Below are 10,123 nucleotides of genomic sequence, written 5' to 3'. Positions count from 1 at the left end.
ACACAATGCACAATAGCACGTTGTCACACTAGCATGAATATGAATACGACATGCAATGTTCTCAACCTAAGGTCGGTCTAATTTTTGTATGATGCAAGTGGTCGGCTTGGGTGTCGAAAGGGTGCTTGGCTAAGAGGCGGATCCTTCAACAACTGTTTCACCTCCTCATAGGAGAGGTGCCGGTTGGTGGACGACCTCCATGCTTGACGTCAGAAATGTCAAGAAACGTCAAGAAAATGTCAAGTTTCGGTAGGCGCGGGAATGGTCAGACACTTTGGTCAGGAACCGTAAGGAGAATCACCATTCCGTTGCCCCCGGGCTAGCACGAATGTAGAACACATTCATGATGGGCAAGGTAGAAATTCATTTTCCACAGATAAATGTTTTCGAAAATATGCAATGATATTCCTAAAACACAATCGTATTTGAACATTGTACTTGAAAAGCTTTCCCTTCGGCGTTCGTTCTCGTAGTTTGGAGTTCCCTTCGAATTTCAGGATTTCCGAGCTTAAACTCCCACTCGAGCACTTGGGAAAAAATGGGAGGTGAGACACTGTAGGCCATTGTGTTGATTGCAGGCAATAGCGCCAGACGCAGGGGCTACGCCCAGTGCTATTGCTGGCACTCATCACTTGAGCGCAACAGTGGAAGAATGCTCATGAAATGCCCGCATACTCAAATTGAAATTTAATTTGAACTCCCCAAAAGAGTCGCCAGATTGTAGGGGGTTGATTTCTTTTTGTATTTTCCCGTAGACGCCCCAACGGCTTTTGAAATTTTGAAATTCGAAGGAGTCGCCACCAAACATGTTTAATGGTCTAGTTTGGAAAGACCTTAGTATGACTCTTGTTGGATAAGGCATTGAATCTTGAAACCGGACGGGTGAGATCCGGTTAGGGGAACGAACCGCTTATTTTTGGCAAACTTGAAAAGTACGTTCAAACACAAGACAAGGATCGTTTTCGTGAAATCCTAATCATGGCGCTAGGCGGGTTGAATCATGCATTTAGAACATTGTATTTGCTACTTGTACGCAGTCACTTTGCTTTAAAGTTAATTTAGAGAACCTAAGGCCAGTTTGTCCAAAAATTAGCTTTGTTAAGCGGGATGTAACCTTTTGTTTATTATTGTATGTAGCATGTGGGGTGATGAAAGAAATAAACATGTAAAGCATCATCACAAATAGTAGGAATTATTGAAATGCGTACAAAACCACATCACCTTAAAAAAGGTGAGTAAAGAGCGCGGAATTGAAATTGCAAGCATAAAATAAAGGTGCGATATTGAAAGTGCGTTATTCAAATTGTGGTATTGAATGTGCGATATTGAAATTGCGGTATTGAAAGTGCGGTATTGAACGTGTGATATTGAAATGACATTATTTAAATGTTTTGTAGCGTTGTACCTTTGTACGAATTGTACGTTGTTTGGAACATAACTTTTCTTGGAGGCTAAGGAAGTTTGATTAAAAAGACTCCCTTTCCGTATTCGTATTTTGTAATTTGTATTCGGTTTTACGGGTCGGGGCCCGACATGCTCGGTTTTATAGGTCGGCGTCCGATTTTGGATTGCTTAATGTCATTTCGATTGGAAACAACCTTGTAAAACCAACGGAGAGGTGAATTGGGTGAGTTTGTGTTTGGATTTATAATTTGATATTTGGAAATTGAATTTTATACCGAGTTCCGAAATGGGAACGGGCTCGGGAATTCGACTTTGGATTTTGGAATATATCTTAGCAATTGGGACTTCCGCACGGAGTTGCACCAACCACCTAGCAAGGATAATGGTTTCGTCATCATCCCATTAGGGGAGACACAAATTAGGTGTCTACAAAAAGTAAGTGTTATTTTTGAATGGCACCTTTTAACTCAATTTTAAACTTTGAAACTTAAGGCTTTTACTATGTAGGTTTGATTTTAAGTGAACTAAAATCCTTAATCATGCAACATAATCAAGCCACAATCTCATGCATAATATCAAGACATATTTAAAACAATAAATATCTTAAGCCATGCATAAGATTAAGTGTGATCTAGTATGGCCCGACTTCATCTTGAAGCTTCAACTTCAAACTTCGTCTTGAAAATGGATTGGAACTTCGTTCTTGAATTTCACCATGGGAGGCTCCATTTTCTTCAAACAGGACTTGCAATAATTAAACTAATTACAACAAATTGATGGTACGCAAACCATATTCAAATAAAAACCATGGTACTTTTGACCGTATTTTACATTCAAATTTAATGGTACGCATACCATATTTTCTATCCTATTTGGGCCATATTAGTCACTTTCCGCAACCTACAAAACAATGTATTTACAATGTACCATTCACCCATTCATTTATCAATAAATGGCCCACTTAGCGAGTTAGCAGAAAATGCATCACATAATAATTGCAACAACTAATTAAGGCTCAAGAATCTACCAATTATTTGACCTTATTAGTTCTAATCGAGTTTATTAATCCTAAGGTAACAAGGACCTAATCAAGAGTTCAACCATTCATGAATAAAACTCATACTCAAACCAAGAATTATATGCTTTACTAATTTTAAACATAAAAATGTCTTTCCAAGCCTAATCGGAAACCACATATTTAATTAAAAATTTAAAGCTCATATATTTAATATTTTAAATCCCTTTTGATTAATTTTAGTTGATTAAAAAAAATTAATCATAATTTATTCAAGGTTTCAATTTTATTAAATAATCAGTATAAAAAATTATTTATAATAACTAAACTAATAAAATTAAATTCCGAGAAAACATTACAAGCACGAAATTAAATATAATTAAATTCGTCGCTTAATGAAAATTAAATCGAATGTTGGGCCAAGGCATGTCTATGAGCACAAAGACTACGCCTCACCAAGCCCCTATGCGCACGGCACAACTACGCTGGAGTGCAACACAACAACGAGTGATCGCTCACTGGCTCGCCCAGCCTTGCTGTCCCGCGCTTGTCCATCGCCAAGGCCACTGCACGGCAGCAGGCCATGGGCCGCGTGCATTGCTGCATCGCCCATGTGCTTGTGTGCACAAGGCAGCACGCTTAGCCGAGGCCAGCGCTCACCTTGTTGTTGCGCGCATAGGGAACAGGCACGCAAGGCAGTGTGCACAAGTGTGCCTGCCCATCGATGCTTGCCTTGCCTCGTTCTCTCGCCTATGCTCGTTCACTCGCACATAGCACACGCACAAGCCATATCCCATGTGCGTGCTTTGCGCTTTGCTCATTGCTATGGTACCGCATGGGCGACGAGCTCCTTTGCTCGTCGTCGCATGCCCGTATCATTGCAACTTCCCTTAAGGGTAACACTAGGCTTCCATTGCTTCGTGCGTGCAATTTTATCAACATTTATAAAATCAATATTTTAATATATTTCAAAATTTATGAAAAATCAATAAATCATATTAATTTCATAAATTAGGTTAAAATAATTTTTGATATACATTTAGGGATTAAAATAGGTTTCATAAAATTTTAAAGATTCAAAATTTAACAAATTTTAGGTGGTGTTTTAGTCATAATATCCCAATTAAATTACTAATTAATTATGAAAATCAAAACAAATTCCGAATTATTTGAATTTCAACAAATTAATTATAATTACAAATTATGTAGCATAATTAACGAATTTAAAACTTAAATTTTTTAATCTTATGCAGTAGTCTTTAATAAACTCAAGATTATTAAACAAGATTCGCAAATATTAATTTTTAATATCATTAAAATTATAATTATGCATCCGAAAAACTAAAACCTTCGAAAAGTCATAGTTAAGCTTCGAATTTGAGAAATCTGGGTTCGACCGGAAAATAGTACTTTTGTCAAAATTTTAAAACGCCATTTACATGCGAAATTAGGTTCTGAATAATCTAATGTCATGAGGAAAAATCATAAATTCCAGAATCTAAATTAAATGCACATTCTCATTTAGCATAATTTAGTGAACACACTTTGTGATGCGTGCCTTCCCTAGCTTCTCCCGAACCGAACAAGAACAAGTTAGAACGCCAAACGTCGTCCCTCCGTAGAAAGTCCACAGTATGTTTGGATCTACCTTAGATCGTACCAACTAGGATATAATATAAGGTTTATGATTTCGGGATCTCACTTTTAATGTGATATGCAAAGTGTGTTGAATTGTATTTCAATTAATGTGTTTATTCATGACCATAGGCCATGTATTTATAGGAAATAGGAAAAACCCTAGGAGCCAAAACCCTAGAACGTTTTAGGAAAGTTTTAGGAATTTACCAAAACCAAAACCCCTAAAACACTAGGGTTGGTCGGCTGCTTGCAAGGCAAGAAAATCGACCAGCTATGGCCTTTGCGTGCACGACCTTGTGCACACGGCCCAGCAGCGCTGGCCATGCACAAGCCAACAGCGCTAGCCCGTGAGCAAGGCGCAGCTATGCTGGCCCATGAGCTCTGGTCAACAACGTTAACCTTGTGCCTTGGTGCGCGCTTGTGCCTTGGCCCATGAGCGATGGGACATTGCTTCGTGCAATGGTCCCTCGCTCGTTTCGTGCTTCCGATTCATTTTTCCGATTCCAGAATTTATTTCTGATTCAAACAATATTTACGTTTCCGATAATATTTTCGATTCCGATAATATTTTTGATTCCGAAAATATTTCCGATTCCGATAATGTTTCCGTTTCCGGCAATATTTCTATTTCCGATAATATTTCCGATACGAACCATACTTCCGTTTCCGGCAATATCCTCGACTTCGATAATATTTATATTTCCGTTATGAACCATATTTCCGTTTCCGTTAATATCTTCATTTTCGGAAAATATTCTTTCTTTGCCTCTTGACGGTTTGTTTAGCTCCCACTGAAACCAACATCCGTCATTTCCGAATATCCATAATTAGAGTATTCATTGAATATAATATTCAACTAAATACTTGATCCGTTCACGTACTAATTGTGTGACCCTACGGGTTCCGTCAAGAGTAAGTTGTTGCATTAATTACATTAATTCCACATGAACTGAAGCGGCCTCTAGCTAGGCATTCAGATCACTTGATCTCATTGAATAATTAACTTTCTTAATTAATTCTGAATCGCATTTATTAGACTTAGCATTAAATACATTAAATCCAAACTTGGACCAAGGGAATTATTTCCTTCACACTAGTAGAAAAAACCCTTATTGCAGCGGGCTTTTAGACCCCTGTTGCAGCGTACATCGTATGCTGCAACTGGGGGGCCTGCAACAAGTCTGAACTTGTTGCAGCGTACAATGTTCGCTGCAAAAAGTGATTTGTTGCAGCGGGCTTTTAGATGTACGCGGCAACAAGTGCCAAAAAATTGGCAAAATTTTGGACTTGTTGCAGCGTACATATATATGTACGCTGCAAAAGACTCAACTTTTTGCAGCGAACATTTATTTGTACGCTGCAACAAGTCTGAATTACTCAATTTTTTGCAGCGTACATTTATTTGTACGCTGCAACAAGTCCAAAATTTTGCCAATTTTTTGGCACTTGTTGCAGCGTACAACATATATGTACGCTGCAAAAAAGCACTTTTGGCGGGAAAATTCTAATTTTGTTTAGGGATACCTAGAGTGCCTTGCACCAAATATAGAAACCTGTCAAAACAATAATAGAATAACGCAACCTGTATAACAAATATAAAAACAACAACTGGAGTTTTGTATACTATATATCCCAAAACCAAAGTGCACATATTACATTTAAATATATGTTCCAATTTCAACATAAACATACATTTTAATATAAAATTTATTCTATAACAACTAAACCAACTCGATCAAGCGCGCTAAAGCCAATAATAAATACTTGTTGGTAAAAAACTTAGCCCATTGCTCACGAACCACATCAAATTCCTCGCATAAGGCGCAATCCTCGGAGTGTAGACCTTTACAAAAACAGAAATTTAAATTAAACATTAGATTAAATACAAATTAAATATCACATTTTAACATTCAAGAAACTAATGACAATGTCCTAATAGTCTAAAATGAGTCCTTAGGTTCTTTAGTTCAAAGTTGGGAGCGAAAATGTCATTTTAGCCTAAATATGACCTATAACGACCCAATGAGCCTATAGGTGCATAAATAGATTGGAACGAGTCTTAGATCGTTAAAATTATGCATATTAAACATGTAATAAGTTTTAAATGAGTCCTTAGGTTCTTTATTTTAAAGTTGGGAGCGAAAATGCCTTATTTTAGCCTAGATATGACCTATAACTATCAAACAAGCATTAAATGGGTATAAGTAGATTAGAATAAGTCCTAGAAACTCAAAACTAAGCTTATTAATCATATAATAATTTAAAAATGAGTCCTTAGGTTCTTAAGTTCAAAGTTGGGAGCGAAAATGTCATTTTAGCCTAAATATGACCTAAAACGACACAATGAGCCTTAAATATGCATAAATGGATTGGAACGAGTCTTATAAACTTAAAACTAAGCATATTAAACATGTAATAAGTTTAAAATAAGTCCTTAGGTTCTTTATTTTAAAGTTGGGATCGAAAATGCCTTATTTTATCCTAAATATGACCTATAACGATCAAACAAGCATTAAATGGGTATAAGTAGATTAGAATAAGTCTTAGAAACTTAAAACTAAGCATATTTATCATATAATAAGTTTAAAATGAGTCATTAGGTTCTTAAGTTCAAAGTTGGGAGCGAAAATGTCATTTTAGCCTAAATATGACCCATAACGACACAATGAGCCTTAAATGTGCATAAATGGATTGGAATGAGTCCTAGAAAGTTAAAAATAAGCATATAAAACATTTAGTAAGTTTAAAATGAGTCCTTAGGTTCTTTGGTTCATAGTTGGGAGCGAAAATGTCATTTTAGCCTAAATATGTCCTATAACGACCAAACAAGCCTTAAATGTGTATAAGTAGTTAGAATAAGTCTTAGAAACTTAAAACTAAGCATATTAAACATGTCGAAAATAAGTCGAACAAAACAAAGCCTAACCAAATCCAGACCTCTGTTCTAAGTTGCAGGATTGGGGTTGATCTTCCTCTGACAGATAATACAATAATAGCATAGTTTTCTTAGACATTGTTGGCAATTTGGCGCCAAAACTCATGGTGGCTATGTTTTCTACATATATAAAATTGCTTCGTGAAAAGTTTCAGTTTAGATTTACACACCTATATGTTCTTATATATATATATGCAATTATGTAAAGTTTTACACCAACCCCCCCCCCCCCCCCCCCCCCACACACACACACAAACAAAAAGAAAATTGAAACAATACGAAGTACTAAAGACCTAAAGTAAAAAAGCTAATACTTGTCAGTTGTAACTTGTAAGTGAGCCGAAGTTAAACATATGATATGAGTCGGCGAAGCACAAGCATCTTATTCATCTCACAACAAACAATAGTAAGAAAAACAACACTCACGGTGGATCCCCATACTGATGTTATATTTGGGAAGTCAAATTGCATATAGCCTACCTTTTATCATTCAGCATTCAAAGAGGCTGATTCCAAACTATTTACTATGAACACAACTTCTGAGACGAGAGGAGCACTAGAGGAGTACTACTACTTTAGTAGCAATAATTAAATCCCGGGAGAGGAAAACAAAGTGGCATAAAGAGTGATATCAGTAACTAAGAATAAACGTTAAAGCATACGCAAAAAAGGCAAAGGTTAGTTACAGCAACCACACACAATGAAAAGTGATAGAAGAGGGCGAATCACATGTATACTCTCTCTATATATACGCTAGAAGGCCTAGAACAACATAACTACCAATGCTATAAGGGCATGTGAACGAAAAAGAAAAAGAAAAGTTAGAATACTCAGCAAAACTTATTGGACTCAACAATACCTTGGAAGAATTGAGTTGTGGTATATCTGAATTGAATCCCAGAACGAAGCTCAATTGCTGGCTTTCACCTATTTGTGGAATCCATGAAATGGATGCTGATAAGCATGAAGCTTTCGCAAATTTAGATACAGAGTCAATGACATTCTGGAACTCGGCCTACACCACAATTTGACAATAGAAGTTTGTTAACAGAAATCCGAACTTGTACTTAATAAGTTACAAGAGCAGCTGCAGAGGGCTCCGACTATTACAGATACTCTAACTAAACGAAAGCTCCTTAGATAAGTAGGCATCAAGTTAATGGAGCATTTAAATTTTTTATTCAATTATTCAAGCAGGAAATATACCTGAAGTTGCCAAGTGTTCAGTTCCAAAGGATTTTGGAGCTCATAGACTTTGGCATACCCATCTGAATATGCAACAACCTACAAGCAAAGAAATGCATGACACAATTATAAAGTCAGAGGATTTCACCATGCACCAAGAAGAACACATTCAGCAAGTTTTTTATTATCTAACACTTACCAACTTCAAACAAGTAGAGGATCCTCCAAATTGAATATCTAATACACGGGCACTTTTATTCTGAAACTTGGTACAGATCTTCCACTGAAGTGATTGCCCCTCTGAATGGAAAAGGGAAGCGCAAATGTTTTAGATTTTTAAATCATTCGTAACCATACACCAATAACACCACTCTCGTATCAATTCTGAAATCAATGTCTTACTTATTACTAGTAGTCATTAGGGTAAAGGCCAAAAGGGTAGCATAAGATTTGTAAATCATTACTCTACTTGTAATGCGGAGATCTGAAAGTAGTTGGCAACATAATTCTCTCGGCTAGAAAGCTTACACGAGCATACAATTTCACAACTCATTCTTTAAGAAGGGAAGTACAGTCATTATAGAAAAGACAATATGGTGTAAATTGACATGTGCAGAAATGATTGCTTTGTATGAATGTAACAAGAGGTTTGAGTTAGTGTTACCTCCTGTAACTTCTTCCCATAATGATAACGTCCCATCATCCAAAATACACGCGATGGCATCTCCATACTCTGGAGGAACCCATGCCACCTTCACAATGCTACCCTCATGCACCTAAAACCACAATCTAATCTCATGTTAATTGTCACATGAAAGTTGCATCATACTACTTCAGAAGCTTCAATGGAAGAAATTAGATATATACCCTCCAACTTAATTCTCAAAAACTCAACATAATTTTGATAAACCCCCAAATATTGATACACTGAAAAATGTTAAATTGAATCATAATTCGGAATTACATCAAAATCTCACATACATTATAATTAGAGCTACCGGACCTTAGATGATCTACCGGGGATGATTCGACGAACACACAATCCGACCAAAACACCAATTTGACAGCTCTAAGATTAATAATTGTTAACATTTTTAAAATCGGAAAGATCACCATGCGCCATAGTATCAAGTAACCAACATTCACAAACTTCCATCATAAATTAAATTGTTTCATACATAGAAAAACAAACATACCACTAGAAAGAAATAAAGTTCAGCAAATAAAAGATTGTATATTTAACTGAAAATATCATACATTATAGTATAAACACAAAGATGGGCAATTAAGAAATGAATTTGTCTCCAAAAAAAAAATTGCAATTGATTGGGAAAATAAGGAGGAGCAGACCTGAAAAGAGGAAGAAGGAGAGAAGGGAGAAGAGGAAGCAGGGTCAGGAGAATCGAAGATGGTGAGAAGACCATTGATTGAACCAGTAGCTAATCTTTGAGCGCTGTAATTCCAAGCTGAGCATACTGTTCCTTTCTCCAATGTCGCCACCGTTTTCTCCATTGCTTTCTCTTTCTCAGTTGGGAGTGAGTTTGTTGGATACTGTTTGCAGTTGTTAGGTCAACATGGGCCATTGTTGACTTGAGCTGTGTATGGTCTGGTGTCAAAAAGTTAGCAACTTAATTAGTTCATATCTACTTAACAATCAGTATGTCATATAAGAATAACAAAAAACCTCAAACATCCACTAACCTCAATATAATACTAAAAACTATGTAAACCATGTAATAATACAAATCTTGAAGAAGAAAGAAGAGAAGCATACATTTAGCAGCACATTCAGAAACACATTCAGTACAGGAATGAGTTCCAACTCCAGCAGCATTTCCAACACCAGCTGTCTTATTTAATCATTAAAAACACCATCAATTTCTGAAACCTAATCTCGACGCCTCTCCATTTGCTTTGCTGGTGTTGAACAATGAAACCCAAATTAT

General features: G+C 36.4%; 1 protein-coding gene across 1 annotated transcript; it reads right to left on the bottom strand.

The window, feature by feature from the left end:
- Positions 1 to 5,786: 5,786 nt before the first annotated feature.
- Positions 5,787 to 9,739, bottom strand: LOC110786440 (protein SEH1). The gene is made up of 6 exons (XM_056838028.1): positions 9,528 to 9,739; positions 8,842 to 8,953; positions 8,377 to 8,477; positions 8,199 to 8,276; positions 7,852 to 8,007; positions 5,787 to 5,900 (listed from the first exon to the last, which is right to left on the bottom strand). Exons 1-6 carry the CDS (start codon positions 9,687 to 9,689, stop codon positions 5,802 to 5,804), a joined length of 708 nt encoding a protein of 235 aa, XP_056694006.1. The 5' UTR covers positions 9,690 to 9,739; the 3' UTR covers positions 5,787 to 5,801.
- Between the last annotated feature and the right edge of the window lie 384 nt (positions 9,740 to 10,123).

Source organism: Spinacia oleracea, chromosome 3 (genome assembly GCF_020520425.1).
Source record: "Spinacia oleracea cultivar Varoflay chromosome 3, BTI_SOV_V1, whole genome shotgun sequence".
In the NCBI taxonomy this organism is placed as follows: domain Eukaryota; kingdom Viridiplantae; phylum Streptophyta; class Magnoliopsida; order Caryophyllales; family Amaranthaceae; genus Spinacia; species Spinacia oleracea.
This window is presented reverse-complemented; position numbering and strand designations above follow the sequence as displayed.

Bases quoted from the DNA above. Each gene is read 5' to 3' on its own strand.
- LOC110786440 (XM_056838028.1), bottom strand. From the start codon at position 9,689: ATGGAGAAAACGGTGGCGACATTGGAGAAAGGAACAGTATGCTCAGCT. The intron at 8,954-9,527 runs GTCTGCTCCTCC...TTGTGGTTTTAG, and splicing joins CTCCTTCTTCCTCTTTTCAG to GTGCATGAGGGTAGCATTGT. The intron at 8,008-8,198 runs GTATATTTCCTG...ATTGTGGTGTAG, and splicing joins TGAACACTTGGCAACTTCAG to GCCGAGTTCCAGAATGTCAT.